General features: G+C 44.9%; 1 protein-coding gene across 4 annotated transcripts in view; it reads right to left on the bottom strand.

Moving 5' to 3' along the window:
• Ttc7b (tetratricopeptide repeat domain 7B) overlaps window positions 1-20942 on the bottom strand; it is a 211873-nt gene that overhangs the window by 103381 nt on the left and 87550 nt on the right. For all 4 annotated transcript variants that reach the window (XM_070028563.1, XM_070028564.1, XM_070028565.1 and 1 more), the window contains 4 exons: window positions 18929-19007; window positions 13453-13625; window positions 5435-5498; window positions 1045-1182 (listed from right to left, as the gene is read on the bottom strand). In XM_070028563.1, the coding sequence (XP_069884664.1) occupies window positions 1045-1182; window positions 5435-5498; window positions 13453-13625; window positions 18929-19007 (454 nt within the window). The remainder of the gene's footprint in view (window positions 1-1044; window positions 1183-5434; window positions 5499-13452; window positions 13626-18928; window positions 19008-20942) is intronic.

Genomic DNA, 20942 nt, shown 5'->3' with positions numbered 1-20942 from the left:
GCCACGCGGGCTCATCTGTTCCCCAGGCTCCTGCCTAATGTGGAGATGCACCCGGGCTGGGGGGCGAGGCGAGCTCTGATCTGATTTCAGCCAATCTGTTACTGTATGTCACTCCCTGTCCCCATGCCCAGAGGCTGCCGCAATGAGAATAAATTTAGAAGGAGAAAGATAAATAACATGGGAAAGTTTATTTTAACAAAATAGGTTGTTTCTTTCCCTCTTATTTTTTTTTTTTAAATTTTGCTGGCTGGGTGCCGATGGCTCCCGCCTGTAATCCTAGCTACTCAAGAGGCTGAGATCTGAGGATCATGGTTCAAAGCCAGCCTGGGCAAGGAAAGTCCGTGAGACTCTTATCTCCAATCAACCACCAGAAAACTAGAAGTGGCTCTGTGGTTCAAATGGTAGCATGCTTGCCTTTAGCTGGAGAGCTGAGGGACAGCGCTCAGGCCCAGAGTTCAAGCTCCACAACCAACCTCCCCCCCAAAAACATTTGCTGGAGAAAAGATAAATTAATCTCTGTACCAACACGAAATCTGGCATTCTGGGAAGGAACATAATACATAACCATAGCTCAGATAAACCTATCCCTTCTCAAACCATGAAACATACAGAAGGTGTCCTGAGTGTTTCCTAGAAGCAAGAAGACAACAGAAGACCCTTACAAGGTCTACAGTCAACAAGCCCCTCCTAGCCAAGTAACACTTGCTAAACACAGACAGCATTTACTCTGACAAGGTCCCTACCAGTCAACCTGACCATACATGGGCCAGACAATGCCATCACCAGACTTTCGTAATCAGGGGGCAGTGGGAATAACAATGGAAGAGAAACTGCCTTCCCTCCCCATTCACAGCCTGGAGTTAGAAACCATCCAGCATTCTACAACTCAGTCATTAAGTCCAATCACAAAGGAGGAAATGGAAGTTACATGAGTAGCCCCATATCAACTACCAATGACGGAGAGGTGCCTGGACCAGGGAGCTCTTCTCTGAGCCATCCCGCCATCCCTGCCACCTAGTAGTCAACCAGACTCAGCAGGTGTACCTCAGACAGCATCTCATACTGGCCTCTTCTCCCAAGAGCAATGGTCAGTAAATCGTAGACCACGGATGCACTCTGCAGACTGATGAGGCGGTCGCTCTTGTGCTCCGGTATCCTGCTCAGCACAGCATCTCGATTGGCCTAAGGATGACATGGAAGAGACAGGCAGATGGTGAGCTGGTCCACACGCCTGCCCATCACTGTGTGGACCAGAGGCCACCAGGACCCTCTTGCCGCTAATGGTTTGCTGAGAGGTAGGAGGGAGGGAGGGAGGGAGGGAATAAAGGGCCTGTTCATCTCAGGTCATGTATTCAAAACCTCCAGAGCACTTAGGTGCACATGGTACATGGTTTGACTCGCGCTGAAGGCCTGGCAGGTATTTGGAGAAAGGTCTGGGAGCTTAGAGAAAGCAGGAAGTGCTTCCCAGGGCTCTGGTGCACAGCCAGCCTTGTGGTAGACACAGCAGGCTCTGGGCAGCCTCTCCATCCCTCAGGGGAGGCCCTGCCATATCTCACTTGGGATTTAGCTTCTGCTCTACGTTAATCCGTGGAGGACATTCGCAGCCCTGCTTCTCCCATCACCACATGGTGTCCTCCATTCCTACCAGCCCTCCAGAGGTGGGGTGTCCCTTTCCTGAGATCATGAAAAGCCAATCACGAAACAGATGCAGAAGAGAAGAGGAGAGAGAGAGAGAGTGGTTTGCACTCTACATGACACTAACATGGAGGGCTCAACTCCACAGCCCCGTGGCCTGAGTGCTGAAATCCATCAGGCACAGCGAGGCTGACGCATCTCTTCCTCCCAGAAATCGAATGCTCTTCACAGCAACATGTTTTCATTACTGCTGAAATTTAATTTCGCCACAGATTCCTCCAGATAGACCTCACGTACTAGAGACGCAACAGCCAGCTCATTTTCCTTTTTTCCCCCTTGGATTTTGCCTGCCACTCTTCCCCCGCCCTGCACTCAGCTCATTAGGAGAAGTCTCACGTCCATCTGTCTGAGCCCCACAGGCTTGTCTGTGACAGTGGCACACAAGATTTGGGGGTCACTTGTCTCCAGGCTGGTATTTCTTCCTGCCTGACATTCAGAAAGGCCAGGCGTATACCTTCCCCCTCGCTAATGAGGCAAAAAGCCTGCTTTCTGTGTGAGTCCAAGGTGTTTACTTCTAGCCACCCATCAGAACTTACTCACTTTAAAACGCCTGGCTCTTAAATGTCAAAGTCAACGAGAATACACAAGACAGGCCACTTCCTACAAAGTGAGTCACCTCTTATGGAAACAAGCCTGCTTTTGAAGATTTCATTCTAAGTTTTTCTCTACGCAGTATCTTTGGAGCCCAACAAAAGGCTCTCTAAAGGAGGAGGGCCTGTATGAACAGCCTGCTTTTACCTATTTGTTATATATATTTCATACCCAGACCAGTGCCTGAAAGGGAGCAAAACAAACAGACACTCCTCAGGAGAGATTTGCAAGTTTACCTAATGTATCCTCTTTTCCCACCAGGGAAAATCTTTGTATCCTTTGATTAAAAAGGTACAGTCTAGCTGGGTATGGTGGTACTTGTTTGTAATCCCAGCTTGGAGGCAAAGACTTGGAGGATCACAGTTTGAGGCCAGTCTGGGCAAAGAAGTTAACAAGATCCCAGTAAGCTGGTAAGGGGGCACTCACTCACCTGTGGTTCTAGCTATGTCTGATGTCACATAGGATCCTGGTCTGCTGAGCTCAGGCAAAAACATGAGACTCTATCTGGAAAAATAACTAAAGCAAAAGGACTGGAGCTATAGCTCAAGCGGTCGAGTGCCTGCCTAGCAAGGCTAAAGCCCTGAGTTCGAACTTCAGTACCATCAACAAACAAATAATATAATCTCCAACACAAAGCAGATCCACAAGTAATAAGCCTCCTGGAATACTGTCTCCGTGGTAGTTGTACAAATACAGTGTGATAATCTCTCTGTCCAGCAGAAAACTAATTTGCTATACAGTGAGAAAGCAGTACACTTCCAAATGATTTCCTGTAGGTGGATAAATGCATGCTTCTAAGTTACAGTCAGATCTCTAAAAAACAATCCTCATGTTGGTTCTGAAATCGAGCATATATTCACCTTCGACCTAAAAAGAGAGAATTAAGAAATCCCAGGACAGGAACAGAACAAGGCTCGTAGGAGCAACTTTACTTGGGACAATGCCCAAGGAGAATAGGGTTGCTTGGGCTGGGAAGCCGGTCCTTCATACTTCAGGCCACTGCTGGCTTTAACCATCCCCTGAACAGATTGTTCCAGCCCAAACTGATTGTCTCAGAGCGATATCAACTTTGAGCATTACTCATTTCTGTCACTTCTGGAAAGGAACGGGAGGGTGGGAGGCGCCATCACAAGATGGAGCCACGAACAGCAGGCTTTCAACAAACTCAAGGCTAGCACACGGGCTCTGAGTGTGGAACACAGTATTTTCCATCAGAATTGTCCAAGTAACCTAAAATACATGCTACCATGCTTTCAGAGCTTTAACAAGTAACTGTGCGAGTTGTGAAGAGTCCACTGTGGGTCCAAGGAACTGTGGCCAGGCGGCCCTCGATCGCCATCCTGGTGGCGAAGCAGGTGACATGCATTCACCTGAAAAACAGTGACTGTACTACCGCCAGGTACCACCATGGCACACACATGCCACCTGTATGCCTCTCCGGCCAGTGCTAAGGCAGAGCAGAGAATAGAAATGCCACTGCCCTGGGTTTCCAGCTGGCAGTCGAGGAAAGCTGAGCCAAGGGGCAGCCTGCGTCCTGGACAGGAAGTGAGTCCAATGACGTCAAGGGTGCCCAAGTGAAATGCAATGGTAACTTGAGCGGCCTGGCTCAGGTAAACATCTCTGGGCCATTTCGTAGAGGGAGCAAAGCCCAACTGTTGTTTTTCTGTTGAGGTTGTTCTGTTTTGTTTTAATTGGAGGCAAGGCAGTTGCCCACCTGACTCGCTGCAGCCTCTGGCAGCGCACAGCACTCCTCCTCACACCGCTGATAGAGCAGCAGGGGTGGGGGAAGGGAGCGCCTCACTCTAGGACTGCTTTCTCCCCACTTGCTGCCCAGAGGATGGACACCTGGGAAGAGATCAGCATGATCTAGCAGGGAGACCAGTGGACCACTGCACCACATGTGCATTTTGCCTGCTCTGGGCCTTGGGTCCTCATCTGTAACAAGGAGGTGAATGGATGGCCTGTCGAGCTCCGAGAGCTTGCTATTTTGCTCAGCTTGTAGAGGTAACACCACATCCCCAAGGCTTCAAGCCAGGGCCTGCATAGGGCTGTGAGGAGTAGCTCCATAAATAATCAACGATTCCATTTTAGAACTCAAGCTCAATATCCCAGCCAAACCCTGAGAGATGGGCCAAAGGTTTGGCCGAAGCTCCCTCTCAACAGCAGAGCCCGGCAGTGGGGAGCAGCTCGCATGGCCTGGACCCTGTGGGGCTTCAGAACAGGTGGTATGTGGAGAGGCGACAGGACCAGGGTATTTCATCAGGCCCCTGTCACAGAAACCAGAGTTCATGTACCCAGCCAGTGATTTATCCCAACACCTGTGCACTCCAGGGTGGGGTGGGAAGCGTGTAAAGGTCACCCCAGGGCTGGTCTCCCCAGGAAGGGGCCAGTGGGGGCCATGAGTAGCAGTTTACTTATACACACATGAGCCAGGACACCTGCCAGCTACGAAGGAGGGAGGAGGTGCAGGTAAGCAATCGACAGCGGTAACAGTTCAAGACTTAAACATCCTAAACTATGACTGCTTTCTTCCCACCCAAGTCGTCCCTCCAGAAAGTATGTTCTCTCTTTTTTATTGTTATTGTAAAGGTGATGTACAGAGAGGTTATGGTTAGTTACAGAAGTCAGGTAATGCGTACATTTCTTTTGAACAGTGTTACTCCTTCCTTCTCTCTCTCCCAGTGTCTCCCTCCTGATCTTCCCCCATCACAAGTTGTATGGTTCATTTTCAGCAGTGTCTAGCGAGGCTCACTGCCCATTTGTTCAACCTTTGTCCCACTGTTTCTGTGCTCCCCCTTGCCCTCCCCCAAACAGATAAACTTACATACAGGACAAAATGTATAGAAAGCAAAAAGTGACCAAGGAGAAAACAAACAAACAAACAAAAACAAAAAACCCAAACTAACAAAAAAAACCTTTGTTTCTATTTCTTGGAGTTTATTTTGATAAATACCATTTGGACCACATGTACATAGCTATTGTGCTTTTGTGAGCCTCTCATAAGGGTAGCCTTTGGTCTTACCGTGTGAATGTCTAGAGTCCAGGAAGTATTTTCTCCAGACAAAAAATGTTACCATTCTGAGGGCATAGCATAGCAAAAGAGGGGCCCAGGGACAGAAGACAGGACGAGGAAACACATTTCACTTACCATGGATTCACTAATCAGCAGCAACAACAGGGCTTCTTCCGTGTTTTCTTGAGGACAAAAAATGCTGCATAAAGAAAACTCACTTTGATATACAGCAGTTTCAAAATAACACAAAATATACAACCACAAGCAGAATGGAATGCTAAAAGCATCTCGATTTTTATAGAGCACCCATGAAAAATATGGTTTAATTTGGACACTTGAATTAGTTTGCTATGCTAATCTGTGGAATTAATACATTTTAGACACACATTTTAATGGCAAGCAGAAGGGTGAAGTAAAACTGTAAAAACAACAAGTTAAAAGCCCAAATAACATATGTACCTATTACAGAGGCAGGAGCTTCCACAGTTAGAAGGAGATAACGCGTGGAGCTAGTGGAGCTTTTAAAAGCTCCCACTCAGGATGAGGTCACAAACTGCAGTATTTCACTACACCGTCCCTTCTTACTTACTTGCCATCTGACCTGTCTTATACTGTCATTCAAAGGAAGTAAGAAACCGAAGGCAGTTCTAGTTAGCATAATTTCTCTCATTCTGCAAGTGTTTTGTGAGCTATCTAACTTAAAACACACGTTTTACTATTGGCCATCATGCAAGAGCCATCTTGTTAATCTATTTTATGGCATTTGGCTGAACTCTAAAATCTTGGATTAAAAGAAAAAGCTTTTAAGCACAATTCTGCTGAGGATTAGAAAACAATAAAAACCCAAACACAGCCCCAGCTGTACCCTCTGTAGCCCACTCTTTTGTGCCCTGAGTACTTTTAAGGACTTGCAGCTTTTTTTTTTTCTTTCTTTCTTTCTATTCTAAAGCTCTAGAATCCTTTGAATAGAATTGTGAATCTTATCACCATTTGGGCCAAACTCAACTATTTCCCCCCTCCTCCCCCCCCCCCCGGGGAATTCAAAGAGTTTGAAATAAATAAAAATAAACTACCCCCCTTTAAAAAAATTTTTTTAACTCCTGCATGTTTTGAAGATGACTAAATAAAGGCTAAATTTACACCTTCCTGGAAATAACATTACAATCATTTAATTGAAGAGATTTCCTTCCCTTACCACAAACCCAACGTTTACCATGTGAGTATAAATACTTGTTCTCTGTAAAGGGTTGGCCATTTTTATCCTGCATCATAGGCCACTGAGGCGTGGGAGGAAAGCACGGCGCTCAGTCCTCTCATGACAACTCTGACTTGTCACAGGCAAAGGAACCATCTGGAGATGTTTCTGTTGTCCCTCTGCCACTGAGGGCTCCAGGGGCAAGGCCAGCCTGGGGCGCCAGGCAGCATTCTGGGGCTTACAGTCACCTCCTTTGGGGGTCAGCTCCTGGTAACCTGGGGTTTGCAGAGAATGGAACACTTCTCCCCCTTAAATTCAGACACGGAATCTAAGGGGCTTCAAGGGCAGAGGGCCCCCTTCTCCACATCTGCTCTGTACACACCAGTCATGATTTCCTGAGATCCTGGCTCTGCTTACATGCAATGGGGACCTCATAAATAAAGCAGGAACTTTAACCATTTTGTCACGGCTAGCCAGTCCTGCATTATTCAGACTAATTGAAGAGAGAGAGAAGGGGGGGGGGCGGGGAGAGAAAGTTCGTGCTAATTATGACTTAACACTAGCCAATTCCATCCATGGATAATCTCCAGATTCCATTTGAGCCATGCAGCCTGCTTAAACACTAGGTTGTGTTATTTTTACCAGAGTTGCTAACAAGCAACGCATTAACTGTGCCTAATGTCACTTCCTGGGCCCTCCCTGCTGTGGTAGGGGATGGACAGGCCCTTGGGAGCACTGTGAAACCCTAGGGCTGGGAGGAAGGAGGAGAAGAGAGAGAGGGGGTTGTATAAGACAGGCCTGAAAACCCACACACTGTTCTCTCTCAATAATTAATGAATTCTGGAAACCTACTTCTGGTCATTTCCTCTTTTGTCCTTGCTCATGCAAGGGTAGGGCAGAGATGTTCACAACTGTCAGGGCCTTGGGCGAGACTTTAGAGTGCTTAGCCCCAGCTTTTGAGAGTGGGAAAATGGAGCACTCAACCAGAGGAAATTATATGATGGGCAGGCCAAGGGCAGGGGGGACCAGCAGGCAGGAGGCTAGTTCGCAATGCCAGCAGGGGCTGGTCAGTGAGGGCTGTGGCTGGACTAGGAGTGGAGGGTGGCGTGCTCAGCCCCACTCCGGAGGCAACGGGTAGGCCCAATGCTTGTTTTCTTACTCTGGATACACTTGCCAGCTCAGGAAGTCTTCCTGTGTAAAGATGCTGAGAGCACAGGTGAGGAGTTTCCCGTGTAAACAATGATCACGTCCTGCCAGGGCTCCCAAATAATCTTTCTCCCCAATTTTCCCAGATTGGTAAAAACAACAACAACAAAAAGACCTCCCCCCCACCAACAAAAACCCTCAAACAACAACAACAGCAACAAAAAATCTCACCCCACTGTATAGAAACAATCACAGCAAAGAACTCAAGCCAGGCTGATCTGACTGCATTTGATCTCTGTCCTGTGGGGATACCTCAAGGAGAGCGGCATGTGGGAGAGTCAAAGGGACTCTTTGTGGGTACAGGAGAGGCCTGGAACTCGGTCACCCCCAGAAAATGTATGTAAATGCTACTTACACAGCGCCACTTCCGGCTTTTTCTGCTTATGTGGTGCTGAGGAATCGAACCCAGGGCCTCGTGGATGCAAGGCAAGCGCTCTACCACTGAGCCACCTTCCCAGCTCTCGGCTTTCCTAATTCTGTACCTGGCTGCAATGCCACTAGAGAAGCCAGCCAGGTAAGAGCCAAGGAGTCCAGGGCAGGAAGGGCTGAAGCCCCAGCCTCCGCAGCCCCTCTGCCTATGGAATACACCAGGGAAGAATCAACACAGCCTCCGGCTTATAAGAAGAGGGGAGAGCACCAAGCAAGGAACTTAAACTAGAACCGAGGGTGCCTACATCATTAGGGATTAGCTGGTCCAACTGAAGATTAGGTCTCACCTCAACTCACATGAGTCAATAGCACCTCATGACTAAGAAAGAAGGGGCTCCCTCAGGTCACCCTAGGCCTCTGGAGTTTCTCTCTGTGGAGGGGACGGGTGAATACCACAGGGTACACTGCCCAATCCAGACTCCTCTGGCCCCCGTGAGGAGACAGGATCTACACAATGACCCAAAGGTGAGTCAGGTTCACTAGAGAAGAGGAAACCAAGCAACTCTACCACCAAAAAGTTGTCCTGACCCCACAACATCCCCCGTCTCTCCACTTTAATCAGTACTTTATCCTTACCAAAATCCTCAGCATGGATTCTATGAAGTCCAGACCCATTCTCTGAGCTCCAAGGGATGAGCACCTTTTCCTATGTCTGCCAGGGAGCTCAGCTCAGTAGCTGTTCTCACTGGTGTTCATTCAGCAAATCTCAACATCTATTTATGGGCCTACTAGTGGTTTCTAATTTCCTGGTTTGCTGTGCTAATTATCTGGTCTAATTCGTATTTTATGATTTAAGCCACATCAAATGATTTTCAATGAGGGAGCATATAATGAGACAGACATCTGACTGAAATACACACATTTATACACAAGAAACACGTACAAGAATACTCATAGCAGCACTACTACTATCAGACCCAAATGGATGGGAAATAACTTCACTAGTCATCACAAAGAGAAGAAAGCAATGTACTGGAAATGGTCATATGATAAAATCATATACAGCACTGAAAACTACTGCTACACAAAAACAAGCAAAAATATTTCAAACATAATGCTAGCTAAAAGAAGTTAAACATAAGTATACGTTATATGATTCCATTTATATAAACATTTTTAAATTTCATTGTATTAAGGATAATGCAACAATGACTTATTTATTTGCTTGTTTGATTAAACATGTGGTCTTGCTACATTTCCCAAACTGGTCTCAAACTCTTGGGTTTCAGGTGATCTTCCCATCTAAGTCTCCTGGGTGCTGAGACTACAGGTGTGGACTACCACACCCAACCTAAATAACATGAAAAAAAAGAAAGGAGACTAATTACTATGCTAGAAGTCAGGACAAGGCTTCCCTTAGAGATAGTAGTTTTCAGGGGGGAAAAGGCAGTTTGTTTCTAAGGCTCTGGTAATGTCTATTTCCATTTTTTCATTTATTTGTTTTTCCCACCTTTTCTATGTACCAATAAAAAGCTTGCTCTATAAGTAAGTCAACCAAAGCAGAAGATCTTCTTCATAGAAAGACCCAGAATAAAGGAAAGAAGAAGACAGACTTATGACAGAGGACCCCTCCCCTCTTTCCATCTAGGAAAGAGAGTCTTCATTTTATCTCACTTCAAAATTCAAGCCATGTGGCAGAGAGTGAGTGCATGGAGTATGCAGCGACAGGCTGGAGCTTCTGGCTGAGCTGGCCTTCCAGCTGTTTCTTGTTACAATCAGCGTTCTCAACATCCTTGTGGTTTTCTGCAGCTAGAAGGATATGTGCCACCAAAACTTTGCTTCAATTTCCCATAAGAGACTAAGCAGAAGGGGTGAGTGAGGGACCATTGGCCAAAGGAAGTCTGAACCTTATCTCTGGATTCCAACTGAGTTGGTGGTTAATGTCCGTCCATTCAGTCGTACTGCTGACTGACAAGCTAGTCCTGCCTTAGTGATAGGAGAAACCCAAGCAAGCCCAGCCCAACAGGGTTTCTATCATCACTAATACTCCAACTAAGGAGGGCTTTGCACATCCAAAGTTAAAAGGCTAAAAACTGATGAAGGAATGAGGATTACTGCGGAAATGAATGAAATAGAAACTAGAACCACAACAGAGAAAAGGACCAAAAGTAAAAGCTGGTTCTGTAAAAGAGTCAATATATAGACACTTTTAGTTAAACTGATCCTCTCTCCCAAAGAGAAAAAAGACTCAAATCACTCAGTGAAAAATGTAAGAAGGGACATGACAACCAATACTGCAGGAAAAACAATAACAACAACAATAGAATACTTGCGAAGCTGTAGGCCAACAAATCAGCTCACTGATGAAACAGGAAAATGTGTGGTAGATACAGATCACCAAAATCGATTCAAGGGACCTAGATCAAAAGATTGGATTTGTGTTCAAAAACTTCTCATAAAGAAAAGCCTAGAATGATGGCTTCCTCCTCTTTTTAAAAATAGAAGGGGAATGAATACTCCTTAGGTTGTTTTATGAGTCCAGACTAACTCAGATACTAACACTAGACAAAGATATTACAGAACAGTATCTCTTAGGGATATAGATATAAAACTCTTCCATAGAACACAGCTAGATAGAGCCCCAAAATAAATAAAAAGGATTTTGTAGCTGGGCGCTGGTGGCTCACGCCTGTAATCCTAGCTACTCAGGAGGCTGAGATCTGAGGATCGAGGTTCAAAGTCAGCCAGGGCAGGAGAGACTGTGAGACTCCTATCTCCAATAAACCACCAGAAAACCGGAAGTGGCGCTGTAGCTCAAGTGGTAGAGCACTCTCCTTGAGCTGAAGAGCTGAGGGACAGCGCCTAGGCCCAGAGTTCAAGCCCCACAACCGACAAAAAGAAAAAAGGATTTTGCACCATAACCTAGTGAGAGTCAACCCAGGAATTCAAGGCTAGCTCAACACTTGAAAATCAATGCAATGTACCACATCAGTAGAATAAAGAACAAAAACTACAAGATCAGCTTAATAGGTGCAGAAGGAATATGATAAATTTCAACATCTATTCCTTATTTTTAAAAATACTCAACAAAGTAGGACCAGGAGGGACCATGCCCAACCTAATAAACAACATTTACAAAAGTACATAACAAAGATCATAATTAACAGTGAGAGACAGGATGCTTTCCTCCTTCTAAGGACAGCATTATAACAAATGATGTTCTGTTATTGTGCCAGAGTTCTAGCCAGGTCACTAGGGAGGAAAATGAAATGAAAAGCACCAGCTTTTTATTAATGTCATCTGTCTACAGATGACAATTATCTAAAATAGAAAATACTAAGAAATCAAAATAGTGTAAGAACTAACCAATTTAGCAAGGTTTCAGTATACATCAATATTCAGTATACATCAGTATTCAAAACCAACTGTTCTTCCATATACTTGGAATGAACAATTTAAAAATGAAATGAAAACAATTCCATTTGCTATAGCATCACAAAGTACTGCATGGTTTGGAATGTAGCTCAGTGATAGAGCATTTGTCCAGCATACATAAGGCCCTGAGTTCCATTCCAGACACCACAACAAATGAACAAACAGAAACCTGCACACATACACAAAAACTTAAGAATAACTTTAACAAAACAAGCACAATCCTTATGTTCTGAGAAGTATATGAACCATTGTTGAAAAAAATTAAAGAAAATGTAAGTAAATGAAAAGACATTTCATATTTGTGAATAAGAAGATACAATACTGATAAGATGATAGTACTACTGTACAAATTCAAGGCAGTTCTTATTAACATTCCGTTTTTTCTAGCATAGGCCAAGCTGATCCTAGGATTCATGGAATTTCATGGGGCTGGCAAAGGAGGGTGAAGGTGACAGCTAAGAAGCATGGGAATGTTTTGAGAGTAATAAAAATGTCATAGGGTTGATTATTGTGATAGGTTCACAACTACAGGGGGTTCTAGTAGCTCTGCTCATATAAACCCTGCAACAGCATCTCTGCACACATAGAAACGAGTCCTGGTATAGGAATGTTGTCTTAGAGGTTGTGTTTTGCTGGATCTGTGTTTTGCTCTGGAATTCTCCTCTCATGGGTAGAAAGCAAATGAGGTCAGGGATGTCATACGAGAGCCGAGGTCCGGCTGGCACAGAGGGAGCCAGCCCGGTGAGCATGTCTGCCTCTGGGGTCAGGCCATGTTAGGACAGAACTCACACTTTGTCGGGAAGATGTAGACCAGATTCCTTCACATATCTGGCATCTCAAGCAGGAAATAAATCTAGGGTCTGTTTGCAAGACATAAACATCACTTCGAATCTGAATCTCAAATGGGCTTCTAACAAGCTCATCATGTGGGATCAGCACTTTTCCAGTGAGGGTTTGGGAAGTGCTGGAACAGATGTTTTATGACTTCGATAAAGACTGAGGAGTAAGCACAGGCTGTCAACCAAGTGAACTCCTGGTTGAGCAAGGCTGGGGAAAAGGGAGATGGGAATGAAATTAAAATGAGCCCAGGGGAAAGCTAGGAATCTGCTTCCTTATCTGAATCCATCCAGAAGCACAAGCTGATCAAGAAGGTTACAAGGGGAGAGAAATGCCACAGGTCAGCGTTAAGAGGATGAAGCCACAGAGGCCTTGAGAAATGCTGAGCCCTTGGAAGTCAGTCCCAGGCAGAAATGAGTCAACCCCCCATCCCCCCCCCCTCCCCCGCCCCCTCACCTCCCTTCCTGCAGCCTCAGCCTCCTTCCAATCAGAGAATACCAGAGGTTTTCCATATTCATTCACAAGTAGAGAGGTGGAAGGACCACCCAGCTGTGTCCCTGCAGGGCACTTAAAGGTCCCTAGGAGGTCTCTCCCTCCTCTGTCCCCTGTCCCTGAGAAGACAGTGGCTCCCCTGGCCATTCTCCTCTCAGGTGATCAAGTCCCAAATGTGAAACTCACAAAATGGAGTTCTAAAGAGAACCAGCTTTCAATAGCTGGAAAATTATTTAATTGTCCTTATATTTAGTTCAGATTGCAATGATTCAAAAAAAACACAACAAGAATTTCTAAAGAAAAGAAAAATGTTAGCTTTGGCCCACAATAGCTCTCTCACTGCTGTGCAATGCCGAGGTTCCCAGAAATGCTGTAAGAATCCCAAAGCCCAGTGGTGATCACCGAGCTGGGGGCAGAGCACTGAGAGGGGAGCAGCTTCAACCCGCAGCACCCACAGGACAGACACTAGCTGGAGGTAAGGGCGATGACGTAGTATGGGGGGCACCTGTCCATCTGATGTTCTTTCAGGGGAAAAAGCTGCCCCAGAATCTCCACTCACCCTGGCGTTTTCCTTCTTTCCTTCCCACCCTCAGCCCTCTGAGAATAAGAACGTGCATACTTCTCTCCTGAGTAGACTCGGGCTCTTCGAGGCAGCGTGTAGGTTTTGGTGTTTGCTCCTTTCCGGAGTGGGTCGTCCAGGGGTGACTGGCAGGGGGGGTCTTCCAGGGGGTTCCAGTAGCTCTGCTCACACATACCTCGCAACAAGATCTCTGCCAACTGCCTGGCTATTGTCTGAAACACACAGGAGGAAAGGTGTCGTGGGAATCTGATTTATAGAATTCACTTGCTAGATAGTTATGCTGTTACTTGTATGAGGCGCAACTCCAAGACTCACAATTAAAAATGTTTACTTCCATGATGAAAAGTATGCCAGAGTTCAAAGAAAATACAGTATGCCAAGATATTTGAACACTTAAAGAGCCATTTTTAAAAATTTTTTATTGTGAAAATACTGTACAGAGGGGTTATAATTACATGGGCAAGATAATGAGTATATTTCTTATCAAGCATTGTAGCCTCCTCCTTTGTTTCCCCTTCCCATCCCACCCCGTCTTCCCCTCGTCCCCCCCCCCATAAAGAGCCATTTTTTAAATGAGTCTCAACCACTTCCACGTTGCCTTGTCTCTGCTACACGGGAGCACTGCGCATGACTCATACCTGAGACAACTGGATTTGTGGCTCGGCCCTTCCTTTCCCCACAGCTCTTAGAAATAACGGGCCAGCCAGGTGCTGGTGGCTCATGCCTGTAATCCTAGCTACTCAGGCGGCTGAGAGCTGAGGATCACAGTTCAAAGCCAGCCCGGGCAGGAAAGTCTGTGAGACTCCTATCTCCAATGAACCACCATTAAACTGGAAGTGGCGCTGTGGCTCAAGTGGTAGAATACTAGCCTTGAGCTGAAGAGCTCAGGGACAGCACCAGGCCCAGAGTTCAAGCCCCTTGACTGACAAAAAAAAAAGAGAGAGAAAGAAAGAAAGAAAGAAAGAAAGAAAGAAAGAAAGAAAGAAAGAAAGAAAGAAAGAAAGAAAGAAAGGAAGGAAGGAAGGAAGGAAGGAAGGAAGGAAGGAAGGAAGGAAGGAAAAGAAAGAAAAGAAAAGGAAAGAAAGAAGGGAGGGAGGGAGGGAGGGAAGGAAAGAAGGAAGGAAGGAAGGAAGGAAGGAAAGAGAGAGCAGGCGAGCTGCTGGTATTTTCACCACCTTGTAACAGATGCCCACAAAAGCCTAAGCCTGGCAAAGACCCAGAACTGACTAAGTTGGTGCCATCCCTGAAAAACACCTTCTCACTGGCCATGATGCCCACCGCAGGACTTTGGAAAGCCCCACCCCCAAGCAGCACCAAGGGTGGTTCCTACATGGCTCTTGACTGGCTATTCTCAGAGAAGACAAAGTAGGGGGCTGTGGCTTCTTCCCAGAGGGCCGTGAAGACCTGTGGACAAAACAAGGTCTTTCCCTCCTAAGTTACTACTGGTTAATTAATGAGCTTTCCCAAGCCCTCTGCATCACCACTGCAAAGGAGAGAGTGAGAGAATATATACTGTTCCGTTCATAATTTCTAGGGACAAAGAAGAGCCTGAAACAAATCCCTAGGAAAACAGAAGTCCTGCAACTCAGCCTGGTCCGGGCCATTCTTGACCAGCCAGAGCTGGTACAACAGATCTTCAACCTGTGAGTTTTCTGCAAGAGACTTGAATTCTCTGAAGATACAAAGGATGTTGATCTTCCCTGAGACTGAGCCCTTCTGAATATATATGTTCCAGAAGAGAAGCTTGCTAAGCTTTCATCCGTGTAAAAATCTCTTAAGGCTCCCCAAGGAAACGTAAATGCAAGCAAATCACTAGCTTGGTGGCTTCTGATAACCACTGAGTAAAGGCAAATGTTTCCATGTAGGACCAGCTGCCTTTCAATGTCTATAAAAATGTGAAATTAAATGCACTCTGATCATCCCCAGCTGAGCCATCGGTAAAGATCTCATAAGAACACAATTTTCAGAACCTAAACAGTTCCTGAGCTGTTTTCTTAAACCTTTCATTATAGTTTCATTCTGATCTCACTGAAGCCATATAAGCTAATGACTTCTGCTGGAAATCTCAGCTGCCAGGAGTACCCTTCACTCGGTACAGTAGAGAAATAAATGCTAAAGAAGGGGGAGAAGAACAAGGAACATCTTCATTTTCTGGATATATTGCTACATTGGGATGGTAACAGTATAAATTACTTTTCTTCTCCTTTTTCTATAATAATAATAATAATTATTATTTTCCATGTGTCCACTATGAGACCACCTTAAAGTGTACAGTCGAATGGCATTTAGTTCACTCACAATATTGCGCAACCACTGCCACTATCCAGTTCCAGAACATTTTCATCACCCCAAAAGGAAACCCTACACCCTTTAAGCAACCACTTCTCATTTTCCCTTCTTCCCAGGACCTGAGCACAACCATGCGCCTCTGCCTTTATGGATTTACTCATGTAGAACGTTCTACAGGGACAGAATTATGGCTCTTCTTGTGACTGGCCTCTTTGCTCAGTGCAGCGTAGGAGTTGTATCTCACCCCACTTTATGGCTGAATGGCATTCCATTTCATGGACCCAATCACACTTGGTTTACACATTCTTCAGCTCAGAGACATTTGGGGTACTCCTTGCTTTTGGCCGTTACAAACACTCATGTTCAATTCAGTGTGTGAACACCTGTTTTCCATTCGTCAGTACCTAGCAGTGGGATTGCTGTGAAAGCGTTTTTAAATCTTATTCTGTGGTCTCACATCGAATTGAGTTTCCAAGACAACTTTACCATCTCATAAGAGTATCACAAATCCACAATGATTAGCTAATCTAAAGAGAATCATGTAGGTATTGATCAAGGCTGATGGTAAATTGTCATGGGAATGGCGTCAGCTGGAGAAAAGCTTTCTGACATGTGGTACAAACCCAAACAGCAGCGAAAGGCCCAGGAAGTGTTTCTTGACCCAGGAAATGCAGAAACTTTAGAAATCATCTTTTCCAGCTCTGCCCCCGGCCCACTCCATTGGAATTTCTGAGGTCAAGGTCAAGAATGTGCCTTTCTTTGTTTAAACCTCCCCAGAAGAAGGATGCAGCTCTCTGGCAGCAGTCCTGGGTTTCATTCCTGCCACCACAAAGGAAACAAAAACCAGAGCTCCCCAGCCAATTCTGATGTACAACTTTGGTTAAGCACTCAGGGATTAGAAAGGGTTTAACTAGGGTCACTTGAAGACCATCAGCTGAGACCACAGGGGGCCTCAGTGTGACATAAAATGGGACACATCTCCCTTGTACTGATGTGCCAGATCACAGCTAAAGGGCCAGGGGAAGTTCTAAGCTACCACATATTATTGGTTTGTTTGTTCTCTGGTGCTGAGGCTAAATGTGGGGCCTTGCACATGCAGGCAGTGAGCCACATACTCAGCCCTTTGTCACTCATTCTTTAGAAGTATCTTCCTTTGCCTTCTCAGAAAAACAGTAATTTTCAGAATCCTACTTTAGACAAGCTGAATGGTTAAAACACATTGATTTGAAAATGAGAAACCTTAGATAATAGTGGAAGACACTCTCTAGAAATAAGCAGCAGGTAGACTCCCACAGTGTGTTCAGAACACTTGTATCTCTTAGTGGGCAAACCCATTCAATTTCATACTAATGTGGGAGTTATATGTACACACACAAATATAAGTCAACAATAAGACTGCATGCTCTATATTGAAGCCACTTTCATAGATGGGCCTTTCAATGTGCTTTTAAAGGAACTAAAGGAACATTTGAAAACGTAATCAGTTATTTTTGTTGTGCTTTGAGATCTTGGAGAAAGACAAGATCTGACAATTGAGAAGCTCTATGGGGTGCTGGGAACAAGTTTGAAAAAAAGATCCCTGGCAATAATAATTTTCATCCATATATTTGCAGGTTCTTTTGTCTTTAATAAGGCTAGAAATTAAAATGCTAGCAATTAAAATTCCACCAATACATAAATATCAAAGAACAAATAAGTTCTTGGTGGTGGAGGGTCATCGTGGAGAGTGTATATGATGGTGCGCATGTATGAAGTTGCTCTTCTTATCCTAGCCACCCGCTCAACTCACATTCTACCATCCTGAAAGCCTGGAAGTGCCCAAATGAAGCTCCAGCTTCATTCCTCATGGCGTGGGGCTCAGCCTTGCCATGCTGAGTACTCCCCCACAATGCTTGAAGAGTTGGAATAAAGGAGGCAATACCATGTATGACAAAAGCCAAAAGAAACTGCAACCTAATACAGGGTTGCTAGCTTGTGACATGTGGCCTTCACTCCACTTCTAATAAGCACCAGGCCTGCACCCAAACACCTAAAGGCTTCAATGTATGGGGCAAGCTATAGAGGTAAAGGATGAGCCTCTCCAAAAAGAAAATGTAAGAATTTTAAAAAGAAAGCAAATTCTAGTAAACAGGAGAGCCTAATTTCTAATCAACTGTTTGATTGCCAGTGTACTGATAAAACCATATGGAGTTCACAAAAATAAACCATCATGTTTCTCTTTTTGAGTGTTGTCATCAGTATGATGATGCAAACCACGAGTGCTTGAGGATCTTGCCTCCTTGTTCTCATGGTTTTAGTCTGAGTCACAAGTGAACACGTGACTCCTTCTACACCCTGGTATCTACCCCAAGAGAGCACTGCCAACAAGCACAAAACAAGAAGCTCCACACTACTGGCCATTAGGGAAATACAAGCCCAAACCACAAGATACAGCACTACACACTGACTTGGAAGGCTGTTCCCTCCCCCCAAACAACAACAGAAAATGATGGTTAGGGTGAAGGAGGAACCAGAACCCTCATTACTGCTGGGAGAGTGAAATGGTGCAGCCGCTTTGGAAAACAAAACGGCGATTCCTCAAAATGTTAACCATAAAGGTATGATAAGGCCCTGTAATTCTGCTCCCAGGGACATAGTCAAGAAAAAGGAACACATACATCCACTCAAAAAACTTGTATGTAAATGTCCAAAGCAAAATTATTCATAATGTCCTGAGTGTAAGCAACCCAAATGCTCATCAAATGATAAATACGTGAATAAAATGTAGCATATCTTACAATAAAACCTTATTTGGCAATTAAAAGGATATACTAAAAAACTGCTGCCACATGGAAGAATCATAAACATAGTATGCTAAGCAAAGGGAGCGAGAACAAAAGAACACATACTGTATAGCTCCATTGCTATAGAATCAAAACCGCTCAACGCTATAGAAACAGGAAGTACATTAATGAGTGCCAGGGGCTGGAGGGAGGGAACAGTAGGAACTGATTACTAATGAATCTAGGGATTCTTTTACAAATGATTCAAACTGTCTCAAATTAAATATTAGTGATAGCTGAACAACTGTGAATTTGCCCCCCCAATTCCCACTGAAATGTACATTTTAAATGAGTAAATAACTATTTATATCTATTAAACATCAATATATATAAATGTAAAAATACATGTGAGTCTCTGGCTCTGGAGACTCTGGTGGCCTCAGCTAGTGGTTAGTCACACTTACCATTCGCAGGTTTTGGGTTGTTCTTGTTTCTACTGCTCTGAGAAGCTCTCTAAATCTCCCGACTCCTCTTGTCAAGTTCCTGTGTGCACACAGAATTTGATAGGGTTTCCATCTGGTGTGTGTTAATACGCAATATTTTATACACATACTTCAGTGCATTTTGTCTACATGAAAGCTGTTGGCTAGATTTTAAGCAAACAATTATTCTGCACATGTCTATCCATCTTTGATCAGCTGAAAAATTTCACCTAAGAGGGATGAACTTTTCTTCTTTTCATGCTAGGGCCTGAAATCAGGATCTGGGAACTGTCTTTGAGCTTTTTCACACAAAGCTGATGCTCAACCACTTGAGCCACAGCTCTACTTCTGACTTTTTGCTGGTTAATTGGAGACAAGTCTCATGGACTCTCCTGCCTGGGCTGCCTTTGAACTGCAATCCTCAGATCTCAGCTTCCTGAGTAGCTAGGATTACAGGCGTGAGCCACCAGCGTCTGGCAGATTGATATAGTTTTGTGCTTTCTTATCAAATTTCCTCAAGGAACTAAAAATCTGTAAATCAGCTCTGAGACCAAAAAAAAAAAAAAAAAAAAATCAATCTATCTTATGAGGTCTATTTCCAACCTTACCCTGGCTCTCCCACAGTATACTGGGATCTATATTTTCATTTGAAGGGGAAAGGGCAGCATAGGGCAAAGGGCAGAGGGTATTGTGAGACACCGTGGCACTTATAGTAAGGCTTGTTACAAAGTCACAGTCAGGATAAGGAAATAGGTATGGAAAGTGAGGGCTCTACCAAGCCACTACTCGGCATCTTTCTGAATATAAACCGCCACCCTGTCAATCCATCAGCCCAGCCCTCCCTCAACCCTGCACTGAAAAGAAGCTAAGGCTTCCTTGGAGACCAAGTGTGTGGTGCCTGGGTCCTGGGGCTTTCCACGTGTGACCAGAGCACCTCATCCCACTCCCCACACACCCCCATGGAGACAAGTCAGGTGACATGTTTCATCCAGAGATGGATCATTCTCTTGGCAACAATCAGGCCCATCTATCCAGGCCCCGCTTGTCTTCTGAATGCTGGGTCCAGGGTCTGCAGATGGAAACTCCTCCAGCTCTCTGCTTTACACTGCGCACTGCTACCACCTATGACATAACTCGACGATGTTTATATCATGCTCACTAGAACACATCCCATCTTCCCAAGAAGCCACAGAACAGTCAGCCGGCACAAACCTGTCGGCTGGCCTGTGCAGGCTGTGGCAGATGTTCTAGGTATTTGGCTCTCTTCCTGGCTGACATTTTAAATCACATAAAAGAATTAAATCAAAACGTGGGTTCTTAAGCACTCAGGAGGGCTATTAATTCTCATCTCATACCTACATGCCTTCTCAGAATGCTCATTCACAGCAATGGCCCAGAACTTTAAGCTAATGGCTTATTGGCACTGCTACGTAAATATTCCCATATGTATTCCTCTTGCCCATACTTATCAGATGATAGCAGATCAAATGCTTTATGGTGGCATAAAAAGAGAAGCCTGTGCTCAGGACTCCAAGCAGCACTAAAGAAGTCTAACCAAGATGTGAATAAGAATTAGGTAACAGGCCCTGGGACATACAATCTCCTCTGCTTTCCCCTTGGTTTGTTTTTATGGGATCCATGCTCACAGGCAGCAAAGTACATTTGCTCTGGGCTGAAGCTCAGTTCTCTTAAGTAACACAGGGGAAAGAAATAGCTACAGCTAAAAAAGGGACAGGAATGGCTCTGCTGGCTAATTTTATGCCAGAATCACTGATGAAGCGCCCACTGTGTACAAAAGTGCCCACTGTGAACCATGTGAGATCAGAGTTTCCTCAGGGAACATCAGTGAAAAACTGGAGAACCTGGTAGAGGGTCTGCTTTGCCAGGGTAGAAATGAGCCTTGAATAAGCAATATCAAAGCTAAGCATTATAACTTGGGAAGTCTAATAGGAAATGGTCACTCAGTGTCTTCCATGCCCTTTGTGCAGTTTAAGCT

This window comes from Dipodomys merriami, unplaced genomic scaffold (assembly GCF_024711535.1).
Source record: "Dipodomys merriami isolate MVZ:Mamm:240054 unplaced genomic scaffold, mDipMer1.0.p SCAF_198, whole genome shotgun sequence".
NCBI classification, from domain to species: Eukaryota; Metazoa; Chordata; class Mammalia; order Rodentia; family Heteromyidae; genus Dipodomys; species Dipodomys merriami.
This window is presented reverse-complemented; position numbering and strand designations above follow the sequence as displayed.